The 27,880-nt window shown below is 43.1% G+C and overlaps 1 protein-coding gene across 44 annotated transcripts in view; it reads right to left on the bottom strand.

Moving 5' to 3' along the window:
• SRPK2 (SRSF protein kinase 2) overlaps positions 1 to 27,880 on the bottom strand; it is a 239,413-nt gene that overhangs the window by 12,975 nt on the left and 198,558 nt on the right. For all 44 annotated transcript variants that reach the window (XM_086396961.1, XM_086396967.1, XM_086396963.1 and 41 more), the window contains 6 exons: positions 14,354 to 14,519; positions 13,191 to 13,216; positions 11,488 to 11,734; positions 10,443 to 10,925; positions 4,815 to 4,915; positions 4,597 to 4,704 (listed from right to left, as the gene is read on the bottom strand). In XM_086396961.1, the coding sequence (XP_086253087.1) occupies positions 4,597 to 4,704; positions 4,815 to 4,915; positions 10,443 to 10,925; positions 11,488 to 11,734; positions 13,191 to 13,216; positions 14,354 to 14,519 (1,131 nt within the window). The remainder of the gene's footprint in view (positions 1 to 4,596; positions 4,705 to 4,814; positions 4,916 to 10,442; positions 10,926 to 11,487; positions 11,735 to 13,190; positions 13,217 to 14,353; positions 14,520 to 27,880) is intronic.

The following is a 27,880-nucleotide window of genomic DNA, read 5'->3' as shown; positions in this document are numbered from 1 at the left end:
AAGCGCTTCAGAGACTGGGTCCAAGCCAGCAATATTTTCTGGTACAAGAGACCTACATTTTATGAGGATCTGAATCAAACCAGAGTCTTCCTTTAAAGGCTCAACATCAGGCTATTTTTCTTCTTCCCAAAAGTTCAAAGAAGCTTCAGAAACATTCTTACATATTTCGGAAGAAGCAGCTGTGTGCGGGCCTAGCCGGAACACTCCAGGCACCAGGGCTGTCTGACCCAGAGCCTGCCCGCAACCTGCAGGCTGGCCTGGGCCTGGACCGAGGATGTTGCCACCCTCCTGAAGGAAGATCTTTGTGCCTTGGTAACTGGGGGCTCCTTTCAACAACTCTCACCACTTCATTCATTTCTGATTCAACCAAAGGAAATTTCTAGAACCAAAGAAACCCCTCTTGCTGTCACCCTGGGCCAGGAGGTGCTAGATCATTGTATAGGCTGCTTGTGGATGGCAAGGAGAGCTTCCTGGTTACAGGATCAGCCCCCAAGGGTACAGGTTAGGGTGCTGGTAAGGTGACAGGAGAGGTATTTATTTCCATTTCTGCCATTGAGTCTATATCTTTTATTTATAAAATTGTCTAAGAACCATGAGTTTAATTTGCTAACAGTAAATAAAGATGACAACTGCTACTGCTCTATTGATCAAATATCATGTTTTCTAAAAAAATATGCTTTAAATAAGAATTTAAACAAATTAAAAGAATTCTTTTTAAAAAGAACAAGCCAAACCCCACTTCTGATCTCCCCCATACTTACTTCTCTTGTATATTAGAGTGCGCTGTTGTGGAGGCCCTCAGGGGCCCGTCCCTGCTTCACCGATGCCCAGGGATCAGTGGCTGCTGCACTGCCCACTCCCTCTCCAGACCCGGCCGAACTGGCCCACCCTCTCCCCTTCGTTGATGATCGCCAACGTGCAACGAGGGCACCCACGAGGGAAGGCTCATCTGCCTGGGGTGGGGTCCCGCACAAACCAAGGCAAGTGCACTTAGCCCAGGACCACATCTCTTCCTCTTGCATTATTATTTTTTTTTAAAGAAAGGAGGGAAGTAGGATGACAAGCCTCTTGCCAGCTACCCTGTGGTGAGCACTAGTTCATGAACTCAGGATCCCTGCCCTGAACCAGACCTGGGTCTGAGCTGAACCCAGATGTGCCAGGTCTTGGTATGGAGCAAGGGGGCAGGCACCCAGAAAACAATAAGGACACTCCTGGCAATCCCAGATCAGGGTGAAAAACCTCATGCCTGGCCACAGGTCCAAGGGCAACAAGTGGATCACACACTAAATGTCCAGAAGCGTCTTTCTTGCCGGGGACACAAGCCAAGAGAAAAGGGTAAAAGCCCAATGCAGTCAGAAGACTCCGGAAGTTGAGGGATGGATCCATGGAAAGCATCAACTGCTCTTTACCACCCTTGGTTTCGCCTCATTCCTCTAATTGATTTCTAAAACCATTCCAATCTGGTTGTATGCATTTCTGTCAGCCTAACACTAAGCTACATCAGCTCAGCATTTTGTAAAGATGGCCATTTTGATTAGCATCCATGTATTTCCAAGGAAATACAACTTGAAGAAGCCTGTCAATGAAATGGTAAGGAAGAGGCAAGATGAAGGCTCCCCAACAAGTTATCAGGTCCTGATTCTCTGAATCATGATTAGACTTTCTTTTTTTCTGCATGTTGTCGTTCTCTTTTATTATGTATCAAATTGTCTCCAATGTAAGTTACAACCTGATTAAACTCAATACTTCTTTCTAAAATCAATTTAAAGACACACACAAAAAATCTCTTTGTATACAATATCTTTTGTCCAGAGTCTAGTAAGTATAGTATCTTTCATTGCAGGATTTATGCTTAAAAGATTTTAACAAATAGGACATAGACAACAGGATAAACGTGCACCATAATGAAACATTAGCCTCTGTACTTTGCCACAGGTTTCAACTCTCTGAGTTACTCTCAATATAACCTTTATTGTTACTGTCCATGTTTAATACTGGAGACCTCTGGGTTCTTCCCTCGGTACTTGGCCCAGTACCCTCAGATGGCTTTCCCCTGGAAGAGCATTTGCCTTTAGGCTCTGGGGAGACCAGGTACCCCTTTCCTGAAATGCTATCGCATAGCAAAGCACTCCATTCTGAATACATAAGGTCACGAATTCCTTCCATGATGTGAACACTCCTGAGCAGTTTGGTGAAACGTGTCAAGACTGGCACGTTTTCTTGTCTTTATGGCACTGACTGGGGGTCACCATGGAGCCCTATTCAAGGATTCTGACACACAAATGCAGAACCACCAATGTCAGGATCCACACCAAATTTTTAGATCATGCACACTTACATCTGAAGGAGTGCTAAAGCTCAAGAAAAGAACAAGAGAGTCAGCCACTGACATATCCCAGCTATCCCGCCTCACCCTGTCCAGCTGCAAGAGCACTCCGCCCTGCTAGTGGCAAACGCACTAGCCAGTGAACACGGGCACCAGCCACCACTCTTCCCTCCACTGGAGTCTCTAAGACGTAATGCCATTGACAACAAAGAACCCTGGGTTTTACCACTAAGAGCAATCCAGAGCTTTATTACAGCTTGGTGTCACGAATTTAATACACTGCTATGTATTTAAACTTTAACAGAAGTGGGGTGGGTGACGACTGCCTCACTTTCACCAGTTTCTCTACAGAGAACAAGACTGGACCTCTCAGTCATGACCTCCAGGGACGAATGGGATGGGAATGAAGGCTTGCCCCACTCCCAGAAAATCACCCCTAATTATAAGGAACTGTATAAGCAGCTCTAGAAGCACTGAGGGACTTCACTTCTTGGGAAGGGAGGAGGCAGAAGGGGACGGAGAGAGTGCTTTGTCTTAGGAGTTTGAGCGTGACACTGACGCCCGGGTTCCCAGTGATTACAGGGGCTGGAAGGACAGGGGCCGGTGTGGAGGCGTACACTCATCTCACGGAGAGCAAGACAGATAATCTGGTAAAAACTGTACTGGCAGCTCCAGCATTATGCTACTGCATCTGTGATCTTGTCCTATTTTTCCTGGTTATATCACCAAAATTTAACACCCAAAATTAGAAGTACAAGATTTCAGAGTTGAAAGAGTTTTCAGAGTGTAATTCAGGACAACCCACATATGGCCCCTTCTGTGTAGCTGAAGACAAGTAAGGCCTGACCTCACATGTCCGGAAACAGAACACTGCTCCCCCGCAGTTCCAACTGGTGGAAGTGCCCTCCCTCTCCTGACCTGGCCTCTGCCTCCCACTGCCTCCCAGCCCTTCCACCCCATCCTGCCCCTGGACTCCTGCAGAGGGAGCCTGATTTCTTCCCTACATTCAAAGGAGCCATGACACACACACCAGCTCTTCTAACCATTTGTCTCCATACCCAGCACAGCAAGGACTCAGTTTTTTATACTTATTGAGAAATGTAATTTTAAAATTATTCCCTGGCATTACCCATCAGAGAACAGAAAGGCATACTTTCTGTTCTAGACCTCTTTGGCCATACTGGTTGCAAATTTGAAAGACAGAGTTTCTTTTTTCATAGTTTTAGCATCAAAGGACACACACACAAGGAGCGCTGCAGTAACCTTTAAATCACAGACAGTTGTATTTATTCTGCACTCTTTTTTTTTTTTTTTTTTTAGTGAGAAGACAAGTACCAAGGTTTACACACATGCTCTCTCACTTTAAACAGAAAAGAAGAATTTGGGGGGGAGGGCGGGGGAGACGATACAAGAAAATCATGAAACACCACCTGAGGCAACAGATACATCCATGTTTCCAACAAAAGACCACCAAGCTCAGCTCACTAAGAGAAATTGGCCAGGAAACAGGACCAAGAAAGAAACTGAAACTGGCTTATAGACAAGAGATTATTCATGCTCATTGGTTCACAGGTAAGGAGAGAGTGAGAAGAGACACTGGCAGAACTTGGGAGAGTTTAGACACAACCAGACTTTTGATGCACACAAGTGGCAGCAAAAAGGCTCTGCTATCTCTCTATGTATCTATATACACAGGAAAACCTGAGGAAAACCATCTCCAAGCTGCCTGTGGGACCAGACTCACTCAAACAGCATACGCAGCTGCTGGTACCTCCGACGAGGCTAGACGGCCTAGAGCCGTAAGCCAGAACGGTTTCTAGACTGTACTTAACAGGAGAGAGCGTAAACAGTGGTATGTGGGGAGAGCCTCTCCTCTCCAGTAACACGTCTGTCAGACCTCCTCAAACCTTCCCCTAAATCACAGCTATTTCATCTTCCTCCCCAGCCTGAGTGAGGGAAACACAGGCTGTGTACAGCCCACAAGACTTCAAGAGCCAACAGGAACTACGTGAAGTCCATCACCACGGCGGAGGTCTGTAGCTGGGGGCTATAGAGGGCCTTGCGAGGTTGTCTCTCACAAGCCCAAATCAAAACATACACCAGGACACGCCTGAGAATGATCCTGCCAACTCTAAACCTTGCCCGCCCACCCCTCCTTGGACAACCTCCTGTCAGAAGGCTTAGGCCATGGGCACTCGTAAGACTGGCCTACTGTGGGGACTAAAGGGATGAGCCTTTACATGGAGGAAAAGGGCACAGGGCACTCTTACCATACATGCCGTACTCCAAATGTCAGCAGGCGTACTGTAACCTGCTCCTATTAAAACCTCTATGGATCTATACTGACGCGTCTGGATGTCTTCTGTGAAGTGTTTATGCTGGAAGGGAACAGACTACATTACTGTGGAGGAACACAGACATTAAAAAAGAGAAAAAGCATCGTCTAATACATGATCACAACCAAAGAAAGAAAAAACACTTTACTTACCACCCAACAAGCATTTCCAAGGTCTGCAATTTTAACTCTAATCTTATCGGCATTCCGGGGGTCCAGGGGATTCACCAGCAGGTCGGCTGCCCGGGTTTTCGCTGGCATGAGTAAACAGCAGGACAGTTAGCGCCTGGGTTAAGTGGTTTGCATGTGTGTACACAATGCTTGCAGGGCACACTCCTTTTCTAGAAAAGTAGTGGCATGATCATTTAGGCCTGGAATCCTGTAAGCTGACCTCAACAAATTTAAGTTCTCAAATTCTCCATCTCAGGGAAATACTTCATAAGAGGGCAAGCTGCCCAGAGACCCCATGCACACTGACTTGCCCATTCTCCTTTCTCTCCCTCCTTCACCTCTGGGTCAGGCCACTCAGTTCCTGTAACTTTTAGCTGCTCCTCATTAGATCACGTCAGTTCCCTACTGGTTTCCGTCTAGCTCGGAAGTGTGATATTACTAAACTCGAGGGTAGAGAGAAGATTCCCCTGCAGGATGGAGAGGTGTATGTGTGCGTGCATGCATGTGGGGCGGAGAGGGGTGTGTGTGTGTGTGTGTGTAAGAGTTGGACCATAAAGAAGACTGAGCGCCAAAGAATTGATGCTTTTTAACTGTGGTGCTGGAAAAGACTCTTGAGAGTCCCTTGGACTGCAAGAAGATCAAACCAGTCAATCCTAAAGGAAATCAACCCTGAATATTCACTGGAAGGACTGATACTGAAGCTTCAATACTTTGGCCACCTGATGTGAAGAGCTGACTCATTAGAAAAGACTGATGATAGGAAACACTGAGGGCAGGAGGAGAAGAGGGTGACAGAGGTTGAGATGGTTGGATTTTATCACTGACTCAAGAGACATGAGTTTGAGCAAACTCTGGGAGACTGTGAAGGACAGGAAAGCCTGGCGTGCTGCAATCCATGAGATTGCAAGGGGTCAGACATGACTTAGCGACTGAACAACCATTTTTGGGCAGACCCTTGTATGAAGCTTGGCATCCCAGGCAGGCAGCAAGGCCAGGCGGCATGTACCATGAACAGGGCAGCGAGTGGGTGAGGCATCCAGGACCTGGGGCGCCCACAAAGCTTCCCAGGAGGGGCCAGAAAATGCGAGAGAACTCTGGGTGACATTTTAGCCCTCAAGACCTGTTCCTCGGACTGATGGATCAACCCGAGTCAGTCAGACTCGGGTGTTTTCCTTTTCTCTATCTGCCCTAGGCCCACATCCCTCTTTATGAAGAAGTTGTAACACCATAAGGTCTCACCAAAGGCCAGGTATGAGCCAAGGAGAAGAAACACAGAAATCAGAAATGATAAGGGCGGCAGCACAGAGACCCACACAGACATGTGAGGTGTTCACACTGAACAGGGAATGGGCTGAGAAACTGAGTCCCAGAGAAAACAAAAATGCTGACCCAACAGACCGATGGCCAGCACCGGAAATGGCCAGATGAATCCCTCCTGTCACTAAATAAAGGAGAGTCAAAAGGCACAACAGTGGAATAAGAGCTTTGCAGAACTGGATTCAAATTTAATTTTCAACACCTACAAGTTACAAATGACTTAAACACCATGAGGCTCAGTTCTCAGTAAAGGAGGAAGAGAAAAGGACCATCCTCACCCCCCAAAACAAAAGCAGACCAAACACAAGAGAGCTAGGGGCTCCGCTCTACCTGCCCTCTGAGGCCAAGGCTTCTATTTAGGCCAGAGAGGGTCCAGCCAAGGATGAGAGGCCACGTGGTAGGTGCCACCACTCCAAACGTGAAGCACAGCTTCTACAGACTGCATTTCACTTTTGCAACCATCACAAAGTCAAACCATTGTTAATCCAGGCACGACCGGTACAGTTTCTTTGCATTTAATACTCCTGGCTTCTGAGCACCAAAGTCTCTTTGGTGACTGCTGTTAGCCTCCAGGTTTCTGTCTGTGCATAGTTACCCAGCACACAATGCCTTCCAAATGATACTCGGAAATCTACCTCAAAAATTTAACCATACTCAGAACACACAGGAGGTAAAAGAGAATCAGTTTGCATCTCTTTTCTCAGTGTGACAGTTTCCTGCTCTAAGTGTCTGTGAAAGGTTACCAGACTACAACACTCAAAAAGGCCCATTTAAATACAGGGACACACACACTCGCTACATAGAGATTTTGCTTTGCCCAAAAATCAGATCACCTCTCCTGATTCAGTCACTATTACGCAACTATATCATGGCTTATCCTTGCTCTCTGCTACTAAGGAGGGAATGAAAAGTGCAAAGAGAAAGGCAGGAAGAATTCGCTTTAGGAAGGGCTGGGGCTGTTAAGTCTCTGAGTGACACTGTATTCATGCCATCAAGTGAGCCTGGGTGCCAGCAAGATGCCGCCCAGCGGGGCTGCCATGATGAACAGCCACCGTCACTTATCTGCAAGGCACTGTGCAGGCCTTCACTGATACTTTAAGTTTAAAACAGCCTTACAAGGAAGGCATGAGTATTCTCTTTATATGCAGGAGATTTAATGCCAGCCCAAGGAAAGAGCAGAACTATAAGATTTAACACTCAAACCTTACCTCTCTGTTCACCAAGTATTTACGAGTCCCTTCCACGTGGTGAATGCCGTCCGGGCACCAGAAGAGCAAGGTTCTGCCACCACACCCTAATTAGGAAACTCACATGCTCGTTGAGAATATGGATGATAAAGTAAATAAAACGACTGATTCACATACTATGTCAAGTAACTCTATATGCTAAGAAGAAAAAAGCAGAGAACAGAGATGGATTACTGATGAGGGCATTCAGCCCAAGGTGTCTTTTCTGAGAAGGTGATGTTTGAGGGGAGGTCTGAATGCAGGGCAGCACGAAGGAGAGAGGCTCTGGGCAGACATGACAGCAAGTCCAAAGCGCAGAGAGGCAGAAATAAACTTGCGCCCTTGAGAAACTTCAGAAAGAAGACCGTGTGGGAGGAGCAGAACCAGCAGGGGAGACAGAGGTGGGTGGGGACGGTATCAGAAGGAGAGGCGCTAGGGACGGACTGTGCGGGACTGTCAGCTTTAGAGAATGACGTGGAAATATCTTGGAGATGGGGGGTGGGGGCATGCTTTAAAAAGCCCTCTCAGAACTGCTCTGCAGGAAACAGTCTAGGAAGCAAGAGTGGGAAAGAGAAGAGCGTGGAGCTGTGGTCCAGCGTCCAGCCAAGCACTGCCGACGACACGGCCACCACGAGGTGAGGGCGACAGGACGTGTGCACTGCAAGCGCCACCCTGCTCCCAGGACTCTTTAATACTATATAATAGTAAAATATATATCCAGAATATTATTTGTGTATACATATATATCCAGCAGCTAATAATCCAAGAGGAACCCTGCCTCCTCTTCCCAACCTTCAGTGGCTACACAATTACTCCAGGGAGAAGTTCACATTCTCTAGCCTGCCACATAAGGTGATCCTCAATCTTCTCATTCCAGCCCCAGCATTTCTTCTACTATTTCCTGATATATGCCCTCTGCTGCAACAACAAGGATCCACACAAACTGAGTGAAGGGTACTACTCCCACTTCCCGTTCTTCAGTGCCCCGTGGCCAACTGCCAGCCTCCAGGACAGGATCCTCCCAACAGGAAACAAAGCACCTCCGTGCAGAGGCTATCCACAGTTCAACGACCAGGCTTTGAAAACCCAAACTGAGTGCCCCCAAACAAATGACTGGATGAACGAAAAGGTCAGCTTGGTAAGAGACTGGCACCAGAGGGAAAACCAGACCTGCTCTTTCTCCCAGAAGCATCAGCAAGCATGCCACGTTCACACAGACACTCGATATTAGGACTTAAAAATAAATAGGGAAGAGACCATGATACACTTGAGATTACTAAACCTTTTTATGCTGTTTACTCCATCAACAAAAGATGTTTGAACATTCATTTCAATATATGCGTGTTTATAAAGCTTACATACTACTGTTCCTATACATTATGTACATTATAAAACATTTACAAGATCTTAATAGCAAAAACTACTCAGCAACAAGTCTGAATCCAGCCTGGGTCCTGCCCCAAGTAAGAACTTGGGACACGTGGTTCTAGAAGAGCGAGGAGGCACCTGGAGAACAATGCGATTGTGTCAAAAGGACCTAAGAAGCAACCTGAAGAGGCTGACAAAGGCCAAATTTGGGGTAATTCTGGCATTAAAAAAAAAAAAGCTGTAAATGATAACAACACACAATTGGATGTGTTAATTGAAAGAAAAAAGAATCAGTGAGTCCGTACCACAGAGGAATACGGGAGGTATGTCAGGGAGGGGGTGATTCGGGAAAGAGCATGAAAGCCTCGCACCTTCCCCAGACACCATGCCCTGCGCATCCCTTCCATCCGGCTGTTGCTTACATCCTTTCTTCATCAACAGACCATCCAGCAGCTAGCTGACTGTTTTCCTGAGTTCCGTGAGCTGCTCTAACAAATTAATCTAACCCCAGGACAGCATCATGGAAACCTCCAATTCAGAACTTACCAGAAGCAGAGATGATGACTTGGGACTTGTGACGGGTTGGGGGTGGGAGATTGATACAGTCTGATGAAACTGAGCCCTAGACCCTGGCATATGACACTATCTCCAGGCAGTGTCAAACTTTACTTAAACTGCGAGACACTGAGCCGGCGCTGGAGAGCTATTTAGCGTAGGAAAGCCCCTACACATACACTTGGTACCTGAAGTGTCAGCAGTAGTACGGGAATAGAATGAGGGTCAAGGAGAATAAGAGGTGAGTTTTTCCTTAGATGAAGCCACATTGCTTGTGAAAGCATTTCAAGCACTTTTAAACCTGGTCAGAGTAAAGGCAGACAGGAGAATACGTCTATCCAAGTTACAGGAAAAACCACACCCTTAGGATGACTAGCTGTGGCCAGTGAGTAACAGAGGACTCTGCAGGTCTCTGGGGCTGCAGAACATCCTGAGCTATTTGCAGGACTGGCTCATCAACGGACTCGCCATGTGTTAACATTCTTGTCAGCAGAGGGAGCAGAGGAGGTTTCTGAGCTTTTCCTCTGTGGGCCAGAGTGCAAGCCAACTGTGACACAGTTTGCCTCCTGAAGTCCCCCAGCACACTACAGGCAGAGATATGTCATGTGGCATCTACCCTCAAAATCAGGGTTTGATATACACCATCACCACATTTAAACCTACGTCACTTCCTTTAAAATTTTAACAGCAGAGTGGTGTAATCAAGAACAGCTATCAAAATAAAGATATTTTTTCCTCAATACAGATAGAGAGCAGGCACATCTTCCCTTGACTAGAAATGAAGCAGAACAAAAAAAAACAAAAACTAAACATAGCATTTTTATCAGATGGAAGTACACTATAGAAAGCTACAGGGCAAAATGCTAGACTTGGAAAACTTTTGCAAAGGTATCATCACTAAGACAGAAGAAGGAAAAAAAAACTCAGAAATGGGATCTGATATGCAGAGGGCAAGAGAAATCCTAGTGGCCCAGGATATTTTTAAAATTATACTAACTTACTCACGGTTACAAAAGTAATAAAATAAAAGTGCTTACTGCATACACACATGGCTATACCTCCTCCAGGCAATCCCCTTCCCAGTATCTGTCAGGGGCATGACACTCAGGGACTGAAAGCAGAGCTCATGGGAAGGAACACTTACTTTTTGGCAAATCCCCAGTGCTGGAGGCTGAAACTGTCCTGCTTCTGTCATGGGATGGACTGCTTTCCTCATGTTCAGTAAGGGGGGATCCCTCAGAAAGTGCAGAGCCACAAGCCACAGGTTCTAAGGGCCCAGAGAACAATGATGTGGAAAATTCTGGAAACTGTGACTCGGGAATTTTATGTCGTCCATTTGGCAATTCACCATTGAATTGTTCATAGGAGCTGCTATACGTGTAATCGCTTTCTGCATTTGGCTCATCGAGGTTACATTCCTCGGGATTTGGGCAATCTTCCTCATCGTCGTCTTCATCATCCAGCTGTTGCTCCAGTAAGAAGGGGCCGTTCTCAATATGGCCGTTAGTTTTTGGTGATTCTATCCAGGTAGGGTCTATGTTCGCGAGCTCCTGTTCAACATCGTCTTCATCTTTCTCAGTGTTTTCTTTCTCAGTGTCTTCTTTCTCCTCCTGGTCCTCAGCTTCACCTTACGAAGTGGAAGGGTGAGAATTAGAGCTTGTCACTCTCCTGAACAGAGTGCACTAGGCATCTATCCTCTCCAACAAGAGACACGTTTGAGCATGCTAATTGCACTTGCTACACAGCAAACACCTCTGGGCTCTCGAGGTAAATCTCCAGGTTCTCTAAATCTTATTTTTCGTTTACTAAATAACTAGCCTCCTCTTATTAGAAAATGTTAGCTCTTAGAGAAAATGAGCATAAACAGAGCTGTATTTCCATTTTCTACCCTCTCCTATATAATCTTCAGAGATTGTCTAAGGGTACATTACTGTTAAGTCAAAGCTTAATTACAAAATGAAGGACAATCATTAACATGATAAAGACATGGTGCTTCTCAGACACTTTCCATTAAAAAACAAAAACTATTTTGAAACCTATTTCTGGTGCATATTTTACAAAGCAAGTATCAGACAGCTCCTACATTCTCCAGGGAAGACTTGGAATCACCCTCAGGTCTGAAACACAGCAGCGCCAAGTCGCCCTGCGTGAGGCCCTGGGGTGCAGCCCGCTCTCCAGCGTTCACTGACCATTGTTATTTGCAGTCTCTCCCTCGGCCACCTCCTCCAGTCCTGCTGTTTTTAGCTTCACCTCTGGGTGGTATTCATCATCTTGCTCATTGGAAGGTACAACTGACGTGACGTTTTCCTCTATTATTTTTCTTTCAGCTTCTCGCTCCAATTCTTCTATTTCCTGCAAGCGCTTTTCCAGTAACTCAGCCTGCCTTTTCTGCTTCTTTTTCATTTTTTTCTTTTTGTTTTTAGATATTTTTCCTATCTACAACATGTTAAGAAAATAGCACAGGTCAGTTTGCTTCTTTTTAAAGCACTATGCAGCAGCGTCTAAGTGCTGGCAACATGGCAAATACCAACACAGTCTGTTTTCTCAGGTCTATTCAATTAAAATCACATGCCCAGACATGAGATCCACAATATGGTTAGCGTTGCAGCAAAGCCAGAAAAAAAAGAAACCAGTGCTGATATCAAGTAGCGGGACTACTACCAGCTCCCGCCAATGGAGAGATACAGCTTAAATCCAGCAAGCCTTTTCCCTTTAAATTCTAAGAACTAAATGTGCTGAGGCATTCCTGCCTTTAGACAAGAAGCGTCTCTTACAAGTTTCATTTGCTGCTGCCTGTCTACAAAGTATTAACAATGTTCCCTTCTCTACTGTCTTACTCAACTGTCTGCCAAAACAGGTGTACTTCATTCATGTTTGGTCAACAGCACTGTTTGTGCTTGGGTCTCACAAAGTTGTTAACAACAGCCAAGACAGCAGGAACTGTAAGAAATGAGCATATGAAGTAAAGGGAAAAAAAGAGAAAGCCATGGTTTCAGTCTGCCTCCAGTCATGGCCATTTGACTTGGAAAGTACTGGCAATGGGATCCTCCAGTCTTTCACAGAACCAATAATCAAAGCAAGCTGCTCAAGCCACGGCAGAGCTCAGCAGGCCAGGTGGCAGAATTCTTACAGCTCCCCCTCTTGCTGGGACTCCCACTCCAGACTGAGGGTTGCTGGCTGCACTCTGGAGTTCTGCACATTTCCTTCCAAGGGCTTTCGGGTCATAAAGATCTTTAAAACTTGCAGGTGACCCATTAACTTGAGATATACATATATTCTATGCTTGACTGGAACCAAGACTAAACCAGGTTTAGGTCCTCTGGGCTAGAATTTAATTTCAAACAGCCTGCTTTATTTGCTCACACTTCATATTTTGATAGGACCACACAGATAACGCTCTTTCACATTTAACTACTAGCTAGAAAAAAATTAGAACAGCAGCTTCAGAAAAAATAGGTAACTTAGAGGCAAATTAGAAATAATAGAAAGTGTTTGTGGAATAATCACACTTAAAACCCTATCTCTATAACCTCACATTTTATCAGACTCAGCCAACAGCACTCCAGAAAGTACATGAGGAAAACACAGAATTTGGGACAGCTCTAATTATCCCACCTCTAAAAATCACTTCACTTTTTCAAAACATTGTCTTGCATATTTAAGGATGCACAGCATTTATAAACATGGCTGTCTTTTACACTAAAATACATGACAACATCTGTGATTGAGAAAGGAACAACAGCAACAAAAAGTAAAACTAATTGCCTCAAACAACCCTTAAAGAAAAGTTGTTGCAGAAAGAAACAAAAACTAATGTTACAATTAGAAAAGTTCAATAATGACTAGTCACTTTTGACAAGGAGGTAATATAAGTATGTGTGTGAGTACTTACAGGTTTTTGCTGTGGAGCAGTACTCACTAAAAACAAAACAAAACAAAGCGAACATTTAGAGTGAAACAGATACTTATCTTTTTGTAGGTAATCTGAACTGTAAAATGAAATAACTACTGCCTTTCAATGGCTATGCAACTTAAACAACTGTTAAATATTAACGCTTGTTAATCATAGAGCCCTAAAGAAAGTTTATCTAACTCAAACAAATGATTGGCTCTTAAAAAGCAAAGCCATAGTGGTTCACATGGAGTCATTTCTTATTAATCTGAAATTAAACACTCATTCATTTCAAAAACACACAATCACAAAACACTGACTGATAAGAAAATGGAGAAGAGTGACACAACCCAACTTGTTTATAGACAATGAGACGAACAATTAATTTACACATCTATGTTTGAAAACTATTTCACAAGTTTATACAACTAAAATAGATCCAATACTACTGCAAATAGTCTAGAAATGACATGAACAGACTTGGCCAATGTCAAAAGCTTAACATACTATGGTTCCATTATCTAAACAGCAACCTGATGGTACAAAACAAGATTCATAAGTGGTTCATCTGCCAACAGCCTCAGTTTGAGGGCCTTCACTCTGCAGTCCCTGTGTATACCTGCCAACACACTAGGGCAGAAAGCACGTGAAGAGAGGATGAAAGCATCATCCACACTTCACGGCCACCTTGACACCTTGTGAAAACCAGAAATAAAACTTCATACACCAATGCTCAAGTCAGTTGATCTTCTTTCACCCTGAAGTTCTTGTAACTAATTTTAAGTGCACCAGTTACACTGATGTAACTATGCTCAATGGAGACAAGGAAGCATTCTGCTGATTGTAGGTCGGCTACAGGAAACCTGTTACTATACACTCCTCTGTAGAGAAGTGGCCAACGCAGACAACGTTCAAATGGAAATGAAGCAGCAGGTAAGAAGAGTTCAGTGACCTTTTAAGGGAGGACAAAGCTAAGTAATTCAAATATTAAAGTACAACTTAATTGGGGCATCTTCCTTCTCAAGAAAAAGGTCTACTTATTACCAGTCATCGGGCTTTTATGCAACTTCTTAACATGTACACATTTAACTCAACTGCTTCCTATGAACAACTTTGCAGGTTCTCAATGCCCCTACACAGACAAAGCTGCCCCAGCCTCTCACCTGCAGACCCTGAAGGAGGAGGAGCGCCCGCTTTCTGCCACTCAGTGGCCTCGGCTGCCATTCTTCTCACATATGCATCGTCCACACACATCAAGATGTTTTCCGGCTTTATGTCAGTATGAATGATCTTGCACTTACTGTGGAGATAATCTAACCCTTGAAGGACCTGATCACATAAAATCAGAAAGGAGTTATTAATAATTTTATTATTCAACTTTTATTTGTAAAATAGTTACAGTCATTACAAGGCACAATTGGAACTTGGGCCCGATAGGAACCCAGCTCCTTCCCATAAGCAATCAGTGGATATCATTCTGGAGATAATTTATGCTCATAGAAGCAAATGCATTTAAACATACGCTTATTAAAATAACAACTGTGGTGAGATGTAATTTACATGTCACACAATTCACCTTTTTTTTTTTCAATTCACCCTTTTAGGTGTACAATAGAATGGTTCTTAGATGTGCAATGGTCATCACTATATAATTTAGAACACGTTCATCACACAAAGAAATACTGCACCCGTTAGCAGTCACTCCCCATCTCCTTCCAACCCCTCTAGCCCTTAAGTAGCATCAGTCGTGTTCGACTCTGTGCAACCCCATAGATGGCAGCCCATCAGGCTCCCCCGTCCCTGGGATTCTCCAGGCAAGAACACTGGAGTGGGTTGCCATTTCCTTCTCCAATGCATGAAAGTGAAAAGTGAAAGTGAAGTCGCTCAGTCGTGTCCGACTCTTAGCAACCCCATGAACTGCGGCCTACCAGGCTCCTCCGTCCATGGAATTTTCCAGGCGAGAGTACTGGAGTGGGTTGCCATTGCCTTCTCCGCCTCTAGCCCTAGGCAACCACTAATCTACTTTCTGGGTTTGGACATTTTATGTAAGTGGAATGATACAGAGTGGTCTTTTGTACCTGGCCCAATACTTTCAAGATTCATCCATGTGTAGCATGTAGCAATACCTCATTTCTTTTAAATGCCAAATAATTTTCCACTGAAAATACCACATTTTGTTTAGTCATTCAATGATGAACATTTGAGTTCTTTCCATTTTATGGCTACTATAAATATATTGCTATAAACATTCATGTACAAGTTTCTATGTAGACATGTCTTTATTTTTCTTAGTAGTGTAATTGTTGGGTCATACTGTAACTCTATCTTTAGTCTTTCAATAAACTGCCAAACTGTTTTATCCTATGGCTGCATCATTTTACACTCCCATCAGCAATGTGCAAGGATTCCAATTTTTTCATGATGGTCAATACTTGCTATCTGTCTTTTCATTTTAGTCACTCTAGTGGGTGTGAAGTGTGTATCTCATTGATCTGCATTCCCATAATGGCTAATGATGTCTGTACATTTCTAATATTGTAGGAAAGGAGAATTAGGTAGCTTTGGTACCCAGGCAATAAACTATAGTACTGAACTAAAAGAAACTGCTAAACCAAGATATTCACATACTTACCATGTGTGTGTGTGTGTGTGTAAAAATATATATATACACACACATACACACACACATACATGTACACATTTAACTCAACTGCTTCCTATGAACATCAATATACATATATAGCAAAAATTACATTATATATATTACATATATATGTATATGTAATATACATATATGACATATATATATTACATATATATATACACATATAAAAATTACAGAGTATGGTGACCTAAATGTCAGGCCAAAGTTTTTCTGGAATTATTTCCATAAGAGGGGAATTCTTTCTTTTCATAAGGAAAAAAATATTTTAAAATTAAAATACAGTTCATGTTCCCATATATTACAAATTCTACATGCTCAATAAACATTAGCACTTGATAAATATCTTCATTCAAACATTTTAATTCATTTGGTGGTCTTGATCACATTAGACAAGGAAGTGAGGAAAGATAAGCAGAAGATATCTAATACTGAACAACTCGGAAAAGTTCTCGGCAAAAACCCAATGCTTCTGTCTACCTTCAGTTTCTGGCTAAACAATCTTGAAAGTGAAAGTCCCTCAGTTGTGTTCGACTCTTTGCGACCCCATGGACTATACATACAGTCCATGGAATTCTCCAGGCCAGAATACTGGAGAGGGTAGCCTTTCTCTTCTTCAGATCTTCCCAACCCAGGGATCCAACCCAGGTCTCCCACACTGCAGGCAGATTCTTCAGCAGCTAAGCCACCAGGGAAGCCCAAACAATCTTAAGATGACAAAATATTAGTAAGTGAAGGCACAGAGGTTTCGCAAGGAAAGTAGAAGGAACATGAGTCTCTTAACCAAGATGAAAATCCTCACATTCATTTAAAAAACTTTTCCTTGGAAATACTTTCACATGACTTCACTGACTGAGCATCAGTTGAGCTCCTATAACAGGCTGCAGACGCTTACAGATGTTTGATACATAGCAATAAACAAAGTTCCCCATCTCCACAAGGCTTTGACTTTTTTACCTTAAAATTAATATTTAATGTTTTAGATAATGCTTCAACTAGAATATGTTTAAATTATGTTTAAAATGTCAAAAGACCAACAGTAGGAAATATATCATTATATGTTTCCATAGAGAATAAGGTTATAATTCTGAAGGGAACACAATTCAATGAGCCTGTATATATTCACTGGCATTCATGCATCTTCTTTGTGCAAACTGAAGTACCACATGGAATTCTTATATATGAGTAGTAAGACAAATTCTGAGAAGTACAAGAAATTAATGGACAAGTACACTGATGACTTCCAGTCTGTGGAAGTACAAGGAATAAGACTTTTAGAAAGTTTAAACTATTTTAAATTATTTCAACTAAAATTTCACTTTAATCATCAAATATTAACTCAAAGTTAAAATGTCAGCATCTTTCCAAAAATATCTTTCACTACCACCTCATGAACAAGTTGCTCCTAACTTTCCACCTTAGTTCTTTCATAGTTCTTAGGTTGTTTCACTGTGTGTGAAGCTACTTAGTAAGAGTTAATATGATCCAGTATCCAAATGTGTTAAAATGAATTTCAATGAAAATGAGACACTTGAGATGAGCAAAGTGTTCTCAGTAAGAATTTAAGGTTTCAGATATTTAATTCCTTTCATGGATCACTGCCTTGTTGTGGCGAAGGGGCTTGCATAACTCAATGAAACTATGAGCTATCTCATGCAGAGCCACCCAAGATGGACACGTCATAGCAGAGAGTTCTGATAAAACGTGACCCACCGGAGGAGGGATTGGCAAACCACCCCAGTTATACCTGCCATGAGAACCTTCATGAGCTATTTAAAAAGGTCAAAAAGATATGACACCAAAAGATGAGTCCCCCAGGTCTAAGGTGTCCAATATGCTCCTGGGGAAGAGTGGAGGAGAAATACTAATAGAATGAATAAAGTGGCTGGGCTAAAGTGGATACAACGCTCAGTTGTGGATCTCTCTGGTTGTCGAAAGTAAAATCCAGTGCTGCAAAGAACAGTACTGCATAGGAACCTGGAATGTTAGGTCCACGAATCAAGGTGAGTTGTGAGTGATCAAGCAGGAGATGGTAAGAATAAACAACGATGTCCTAGGAATCAGCAAACTAAAATGGACAGGAATGGACAAATTTAATTCAGATGAACATTGTATTTACTACTGTGGGCAAGAATCCCATAGAAGAAACAGAGTAACCCTCATAATCAACAAACGAGTCTGAAATGCAGGACTTGGGTGCAATCTCAAAAATGATAAAACGATCTCGGTTCGTTTCCAAGGCAAGCCATTCAACCTCACAGTAATTCAAGTCTATGGAGAAGGAAATGGTAACCCACTCCAGTGTTCTTGCCTGGAGAATCCTGTGGATGGAGGAGCCTGGTGGGCTGTTGTCTATGGGGTCGCACAGAGTTAGACACGACTGAAGCGACTTAGCATGCATGCCCATTCCACTGATGCCGAAGAAACTGAAATTGATCAGTTCCATGAAGACCTAGAAGACCTCCTAGAACTAATACCTAAAAAAGATATTCTATGCATCAATGGGGATTGGAATGCAAAAGTAGGAAGTCAAGATATACCTGGAGTAATAGGCAAGTTTGGCCTTAGAGAACAAAAAATAAAGTGGGGCAAACAAAGGCTAACTGAATTCTGCATTAGTCATAGCAAATACTCTGTTTCAACAACACAAGAGACAACTTTACACACAGACATCACCAAATGGTCAATACCAAAATCAAACCGATTCCATTCTTTGTAGTCAAAGATGGAGAAGCTGTATATAGTCAGCAAAAACAAGCCCTGGAGCTGACTGTGGCTTATATTATGATAGCAAAATTCAGGTTTAAACTAAAGAAAACTGAGAAAAACACTAGGCCAGCAGGTATGACTTAAATCAAACCCTGTATGAATTCACAGTAGAGGTAACAAGTATATTCAAGGGATTAGATCTATATGACAGAGTGTCTGAAGAACTATGGACAGAGGTCCGTAGTATTGTACAGGAGGCGGTGAACAAAACCATACCAAAGAAAAGGAAAAGCAAGACGGCAAAGTGGTTATTTGAGGAGGCTTTACAAACAGCAGAAGAACAAAGAGAAGGGGAAAATGAGAGAGGGAAAGGTACATCCAGTTAAAAGCAGAGTTTCAAAGAACAGCTAGAAGAGACAAGAAGGCCTTCTTCAATGAACAGTGTTTAATAACGGAAGAAAACAACAAAAGAGGTAAGACCAGAGATCTCTTCAGGAAAATTGGAAACATCAAGGGAGCATTCTGCCCAAAGATGGGCACAATAAAGGATAAAAATGGTAGAGACCTAGTAGACACTGAAGAGATTGAGAAGAGATGGAAAAAAATACATAAAAGAACTGTATCAAAAAGATCTTAATGAACTGGATTACTACAATGGTGTGGTGAGTTACCCAGAGCTAGACATCCTGGAGCGTGAAGTCAGGTGGGCCTTAAGAAGCACTGCTGTTAATAAAGCTAGTGAATGTGATGAAATTCCAGCAGAACTATCCACATCCCTAGAGGGCAGGACTTCCCTGATGGCTCATATGGTAAAGTGTCTGCCTGTAATGCGGGAGACTCCCTGGAGAAGGAAATGGCAACCCACTCCACTACTCTTGCCTGGAAAATCCCATGGATGGAGGAGCCTGGTAGGCTACATACAGTCCATGGGGTTGCAAAGGGTTGGACACGACTGAGCGACTTCACTCCAACAGAGGATGCCATCAGTGTTTTGCATTCATTATGTCAGCAAATCTGCAAGACCCAGCAGTGGCCACTGGACTGGAAAAGGTCAATCCTCACCCCAATTCCCAAGAAGGGCAATACCAAAGAATGTGCTAACCAGCAGACAATTGCAGCTATCTCCCATGCTAGTAAAATCATGCTTAACATCTTACATGCTAGGCTTCAGCATTATGCGAACCAAGAACTTCCAGGTGTCCAAGCTGTGTTCAGAAAAGGAAGAAGAACTAGAAATCAAATTGCCAGCATTCACTGGATTATAGAGAAAGCAAGGGAATTTCAGAAAAACATCTATCTCTGTTTCATCAACTACACTAAAGCCTTTGGCTATATGAATCATGACAAACTGTGGAAAGTTCTTAGAGAGATGGGAATACCAGACCATCTTACTGTCTCCTGAGAAACCTGTATGCAGGTCAAAAAGCAACAGTTAGAACCCTGTATGGAACAAATGATTGGTTCAGGATTCAGAAAGGAGCACGACAGGGCTGTCTGCTGTCACCTTGTTTGTTTAACCTGTATGCCAAGCACATCATGAGAAATGCCAGGTTGGATGAGTTACAAGCGGGAATCAAGATAGGAGGGAGAAACATCAACAACCTCAGATACGCAGATGATACCATTCTAAACGGCAGAAAGTGAAGAGGAACTAAAGAGCATCTTGATAAGGTGAAGGAGCAGAGTGAAAGAGCCAGCTTAAGACTAAATATTTAAAAAATTAAGATCATGGCATCCACCCCCATTCAGTTCAGTTCAATTCAGTCGCTCAGTCGTGTCCGACTCTTTGCAACCCCATGAATCGCAGCACGCCAGGCCTCCCTGTCCATCACCAACTCCCGGAGTTCACTCAGACTCACATCCATCAAGTCAGTGATGCCATCCAGCCATCTCATCCTCTGTCGTCCCGTTCTCCTCCTGCCCCCAATCGCTCCCAGCATCAGAGTCTTCTCCAATGAGTCAACTCTTCGTATGAGGTGGCCAAAGTACTGGAGTTCCAGCTTTAGCATCATTCCTTCCAAAGTAATCCCAGGGCTGATCTCCTTGCAGTCCAAGGGACTCTCAGGAGTCCTCTCCAACACCACAGTTCAAAAGCATCAATTCTTCGGTGCTCAGCCTTCTTCACAGTCCAACTCTCACATCCATACATGACCACTGGAAAAACCATAGCCTTGACTAGACGGACCTTTGTTGGCAAAGTAAGGTCTCTGCTTTTCAATATGCTATCTAGGTTGGTCATAACTTTGCTTCCAAGGAGTAAGCGTCTTTTAATTTCATGGCTGCAGTCACCATCTGCAGTGATTTTGGAGCCCCCCAAAATAAAGTGTGACACTGTTTCCACTGTTTCCCCATCTATTTCCCATGAAGTGATGGGACCAGATGCCATAATCTTCGTTTTCTGAATGTTGAGCTTTAAGCCAACTTTTTCACTCTCCTCTTTCACTTTCATCAAGAGGCTTTTTAGTTCCTCTTCACTTTCTGCCATAAGGGTGGTGTCATCTGCATATCTGAGGTTATTGATATTTCTCCCGGCAATCTTGATTCCAGCTTGTGCTTCTTCCAGTCCAGAGTTTCTCATGATGTACTCTGCATAGAAGTTAAATAAGCAGGGTGACAATATACAGCCTTGATGTACTCCTTTTCCTATTTGGAACCAGTCTGTGGTTCCATGTCCAGTTCTAACTGTTGCTTCCTGACCTGCATACAGATTTCTCAAGAGGCAGGTCAGGTGGTCTGGTAGTCCCATCTCTTTCAGAATTTTCCACAGTTTATTGTGATCCACACAGTCAAAGGCTTTGGCATAGTCAATAAAGCAGAAATAGATGTTTTTCTGGAACTCTCTTGCTTTTTCCATGATCCAGCAGATGTTGGCAATTTGATCTCTGGTTCCGCTGCCTTTTCTAAAACCAGCTTGAACATCAGGAAGTTCACGGTTCATGTATTGCTGAAGCCTGGCTTGGAGAATTTTGAGCATTACTTTACTAGCGTGTGAGATGAGTGCAATTGTGCAGTAGTTTGAGCATTCTTTGGCATTGCCTTTCTTTGGGATTGGAATGAAAACGGACCTTTTCCAGTCCTGTGGCCACTGCTGAGTTTTCCAAATTTGCTGGCATATTGAGTGAAGCACTTTCACAGCATCATCTTTCAGGATTTGAAATAGCTTAACTGGAATTCCATCACCTCCACTAGCTTTGTTCGTAATGATAGCAAATAGAAAGGAAATGGTGGCAGTAGTGACAGATTTCCTCTTCCTGGGCTCCAAAATCACTGCAGCCATGAAATCAGAAGATGACTGCTTCTGGGCAGGAAAGAAATGACAAACCTAGACAGTGTGTTGAAAAGCAGAGACATTACTCTGCCAACAATAGTCCGTATAGTCCGTATGGTCTTGGCCAGTGGTCACATACTGTTGTGAGAGCTGGACTGTAAAGAAGGTAGAATATCAAAGAATATATGCCTTTGAACTGTGGTGCTAGGTAAGACTCATGAGAGTCCCTTGGACAGGAAGGAGATCAAACCAGTCAATCTTAAGGGAGATCAACTCTGAATATTCACTGGAAGGACTGATGCTGAAGCTAAAGTTCCAGTATTGTGGTCATCTGATGCGAACAGCCGATTCATTGGAAAAGTCCCTGATTCTGGGAAAGACTGAGGGCAGAAGGAGCTGAAGGCGTTCAGAAGATGAGATGGTTGGACAGCATCAACGATGCAATGAACGTGAACTTGGGCAAACTCCATGCGGTGAGGGACGGGAGGCCTGGTATGCTGCAGTGCCTGGGGTCACAGAGTTGGACATGACTGCTCAACTGAACAACAACCGCACTCAACACAGTTAACCTTCCTCAAGAAATATTGCTTATGTCTAACAACAAACATAAAGAGAAGACTTGAACACAAGGAAAAGACTATTGCTTTCAGGGATAAACTAACTATGATAACGCAAATCTTGAAGAAAACAGCTAAGAGACAGCATGGAACACTGTTAAATCATGATCTTGGGACTCAGACCACCCCTGCATTACTTCTCAATCACTCATTCACAAGGCAAGGTACTTAAGCTGCCTGACCTTCCATTTTCTTATCTATAAAAGGGGGAACATTATCCATTAGACAGAAATGTGAGAAGAATTAGAAATAATGTATGAAAACTTCACAGTACAATGTCTAGCTCACAAGAAGCTCTAACTAAATGGTAAAATGAACTAAGTCAGAAGATTTGTATTGATACTGACTTAATAAACATAACTTCGCTAAGTCTTTTATTAAATTTCTCTGGGTCTCATTTCTCCCATCTATAATATGAATTGGATCTACCTGATGATTCTTTTAATGAATACTGATACATTTTTAAAATACATAGCTATAAGAATGATTTTATTTTCAAAAACAGCATTTCTGTTCTCAGCCAGTGAAGTTAAAGCATCCCAAAATCCAAAATCAAAAAATGATAGGCAATCTTACATTTATGCCAAATATTATAACAATAAAAAAAACAATCAATGAATCAAATTTCACACTCAAGGATAGATCTCCCTTGTCTTACCACAGAACGTGTATATCTCTTGCCTAAAAAACATACTTGGCCTCATCAGCAGGAGGCAGCAGAGATCCTCGCTGCCATCTGCTCCATCATGAGACCCCAGGTCAAGTAATCACAGACGGGCCAGGAACAGGCTGCATCCCACTCCAGGGAGGCGGCTCCCACCCCACGGGCAGGGGCTGGTTCTCTCCGTGTGAGGCAGCAGTAGTGCAGGCCTGCAGGCAGAGCTCTGGGCTGGAAGCCAGGAGATTTCAGTTCTGGTTCAGGAACTGACTAGCTATGGCTCAGATTGTCTCTTCCCTCCCCTGACCTCAAATTCAGCCATAAAATAAGGCACTTGGTTAGGACAGTCTCTAATATTTCTGTCTAGGCACCTATGAACCATGCGAAAGACCATTTATTACTGGTGTTAACAACATAAACTAACTCCCTTTCCACCTCGGTGTGCTAGAAATCGGTCCTGTCACATACAGAAAGGGAGGAGTAAGTTGAGAATAACATGGAGGTTTCACCTGAATGTATCTCCCAGGGTCTGCTCACCACCCACAGAAAGCTTCCCCCTAAATTCTAAACTGAACAGAGAAACAGAACAAGAGCAATTCTGCACATTCTCTTCTGACTCTGGTCACAATATGGGCGCCTTTCTTCTGCCACACCAGAACAAAGGACGCAGGGCAAGGAGAGGGGGTGACCTCTGATGACATGGGCAAGGCCTCATAACCAGCACCAGGGAGACCCGACCAGCAGCAGAGGGGCTGGCCGTGCAGGGGAGCGCCCAGGGAAACAGCACCACATGGGGACACTGGTCCTTGTGGACATGGAGGGCAACAGCAGAGAGTGTTCCTCAAGCCAGAGGCTTCGCTCCTGGGAAAGCTAAAGCTCCCAGAGGATCTCTCTTTCTCACGAGGACAGAGGACAGACAGGAGGTAAATGCTACAAGCTGCTCCGACAAGCACATGCTAGACTGAATGAGAAGTGTGGGGAACACCTGCCACAATCACCGACGACGAGAGCCACGGACACTTTCCTCATCCACTCTGTCCTGAAATCTCCCTGCTCCTTGTTCTTTCCAACTCTGGACAGCGAAAATTAATGAGAAAGTTAAGTAGCTGTACTTAACTTCTGAATACAGTCAGGACAAAAGATAAAACATTGCCTAGCACTGCAGCAGCGCAGAGGAATGAGCTGGGGAAGGGGCTCGATTCCCTTGAAGGGAGCAGCTTCCCTGAATTTCTGAGTTGCATACCCAGCACTCTGAGGAGGAGAATTCAAGTTAGTAGAGAATCATTTGTACTACCACATGGGCAAATCCAAGAGCATAAAAATGCTTACCAACCAATTTTCTACTCTAAACATTGAACAATATTGGCTTGATCATAATGAATTCATTGATAAGCAGGACCGGTGAGATCATTTAAATGGTAAATAAGTAACAGGTGTTGACAAATTCATGATAACAGCCTGCTGGGTGGGGACCTGATTCTTGGTTTTGTCTGCAAAGTGAGCCACCCCCCAGAAGGTGGGTTTGAAAAAGCAAGGCGTTTGGAAAGTCCCTTAGCTTACATATTGCAGTACATATCACCAATTAAGTAATGTACTTTAAAATGATCTAATTGCTACTTCCACTATTAATGTAAAAGTAGACCATCTCCAGAAACATGAATGCACACTTTTCACAAGACATGCTATAATGTAAAATGCTTCAAATCTTCCTGAGTAGACATTCCTTAACAATACTAGCCCGCAGTCAAGAGCATGGACTCTGGATCACACCATCCAGATTCCAGCCTTGATTCCCACAGTAACTGTGGAACCTGGAGAAGCTTTTAATACCTCCTTCAGGGTGGAGGTAAGAACACCCCTAGCTTCCTAAGGCTGTGGTGAGGACTAGACAGCATAACACAAAGACAGCACTTAAAACAGGGAGTGCCCGCAAGAGCATAATGCATGTTTGTGATAATCATGATAACTGAAAGAGTAATGATTCAAAAATCCCAGGCTACACGCTGTACCTGTGTATCACAGCAAAGTCACCATGCCCTTACCAAGCCCCATTTAATGGTAAGCCGCCACTTCTTCAAAAGGTTTCTGGAAAGGGCAATGAATTAAACCATAAAGTTTTAAAAAGTAAAATATCAGCTACCCTTTCGATTACATAGGAAAGTAAAAGCTGTGTTTAAAGAACAGCAACAGTATTTAGAACCCCATCACTTGTGGTATATCTTGAATGCACCACAAATAACAAATACTGCCATCATAGCACCATTTCTTCTTTCAGCTTTAGAAATAAAAGCTAAACATAAAATTGACTTCAATAAAGCTGATTCTAAAAGAAAAAGAAATGAAAGCTGGGGGTGGGAGGGAATAGACCCCACCTGAGGTCAGAGAAGCAGCCTGGGCGGAAGCAAGAGGGTGTTCTCACCATCACCACCAGAGGATGGCCCCTCCCGACCCTGCACAAGGTCACCAGGACTAAATGAGGACAGCTAAAAAATGATCAAAGGATTGGTAATAGTGTATGGGAAACCCTGGAAAAGCAAGTGATTCAATTATGCTGGGACATTTCAAAACTAAGTGGGAACGTTTATCTACAAGCCCGTCAGATCACAGAAAGGTCAGCCACTTGGTACAGTAAGAGGAACATACATTTCTTACTTCATTTAAGGAAAGATAACCTCTCATTCCAGACTGCCTACAACATGAAGGAAGCTACAAAGAGATATGGAACCCATAACACATGGTTGGGGACACAGGGTGCTCACAATACAGCTGGGCAGACAAACCAGCTATCCTGTGCTGATTACTATGCCAAAAGCTTTATCAGCAATCCCTCCAAACTCATCTCCACAAGAAAGCCACAAATTACATATTATCATCCTGATGTGACTAATGAGGACACAGGCCTACAGAAGCTAAGTAATTTGATCAGGGTCACAAAGTAGCAAATGTCAAGGTCAGAGTTTGAAATTAAATCTATTGCTAAAACTTAACTGTACTCCTCACACTTCCCACTATTGCAATGATTCTCAGTGAAAGGAAAGTTTGCCTCCTTGAGGGTATTTCACAAAGCTCAGAGACATTCTTTAATTGTCACGGTTGGGGTGGTGCCGGCTGACACAGGTATCTAATGGGCTGAAGCCACATATATGTCTAAACAACCTACAACGCACAGGACATGCCCCTACAAAAAAGGACTGTGAAAGTGTGAGTGGCTCAGTCATGCCCGACTCTTTGCGACCCCATGGACTGCAGCCGGCCAGGCTCCACCGTCCTTGGAATTCTCCAGGCAAGAATACTGGAATGGGTTGCCACTCCCTTCTCCAGAGAATCTTCTCGACCCAGGGATCGAACTCAGGTCTCCTGTATTGCAGGTAGACTCTTACCATCTGAGCCACCTGGGAAGCCCCAGGACTATCCAGTCCAAAAAAGGACTATCCAGTCCAAAATGTCAATAGTGCCAGGGGTAAGAAACATTAGCTTACATTATAAGGCTCTGCAATCATTAAGAAAGAACCAAGTGCAGGCTGCAGCCATCCTTCCCCGGGGAGGGAAGAAATACCACTCTTAATGGGTGAGTATGGGAAGCCTTGTCATAGAAGTGGAATTTTGGTTGCGTCTTTATAAACATGGTAGAAAATAAAGAATGGTTATTTTCTACAGACTAGGACAAAAGAAATGAATCAAAGATGTGGTGCTTAAAAAAGTGGCAAAGTAAGCACTTTCTCTAAATAACCTAGAGAAAAGTAGTAAAAAAAAATCATGTACAAAAATCCTGGTAAAGCAGCGTGTGTTTATAAATGCTTGGGACATCTCTGAATATTCATAAGAAAACTCTAATTTGGGTGATTCTAGAAAGGAAACTGTGTATCTGAAGGACACTAACAAATCTCTATTTAAAAGACGATTAATTAATTAATCAATAAGGAAAGATTTACCTGCCAGGGAATAAGAGCTGATTCAGGGTTTGTAAGGGAAACATGGACTTTCATCAGATGGTAGAAGACCTTAAACAGGTTCATAAGAAGAGCCATGGTTTAACTTTTATTGGACATGAGCTGTGTACAAGTCCAAAAATATTATTTGTTGCTTGGAAAAATGGTAAACACATACACTCCAAACCCAGACTACCTGGGTTTGAATTCCCGCTCCACCATAAACACTGGTTGTTTCTTGACTGGGGCTAAATTACTGAACCGCAGGTTCCACTTCCTTAAAAAACAAGAAAAGAAAAAGCACACAAAAACCCAGTATCACAGGCTTATTGTGAGGATTCAATATATTAAAATTTACAAAGTACTTAAAATTATGCTTTGCACACAGTAAGCACTGAACAAATATTCATAATTATTAATAGCAATATCCCTTTATACCTTAACAATAATAATGAAGGTACCATTATTATTCTCATTTTATTCATAATGAAACTATGGCTTAAAAAGATTATGTAACTTGGCCAAAGTTCTTTAGCTGGAGTAGCGTATACAGTTGTAAATTCCCTCAGAATTTACAGGGGTTTGGTTCCAGGACATCCACCCTCCCCTGAGGATACCAAGAGCCCCAGATGCTCAAGTCCCTTATGGTGAAAGGGCAGCAGTATTTGCATGTAATCTACACACATCCTCCCACATACTTTACATCATCTCTAGATTACTTACAGTATTTTACACAATGTAACTACTACAGAAATAATTGTAAATAAAATGTAAATGTTATGTAATAGTTGTCTGCACAGCAAATTCAAATTTGTTTTTTGGAACATTCTCGAATTTTTTCCCTGAA

This window comes from Bos grunniens, chromosome 4 (assembly GCF_055505025.1).
Source record: "Bos grunniens cultivar Pamir isolate PY7600 chromosome 4, Bosgru_T2T1.0, whole genome shotgun sequence".
NCBI lineage: Eukaryota > Metazoa > Chordata > Mammalia > Artiodactyla > Bovidae > Bos > Bos grunniens.
The sequence above is the reverse complement of the archived record's forward strand: the minus strand, read 5'-3'. Positions and strand labels throughout refer to the sequence as shown.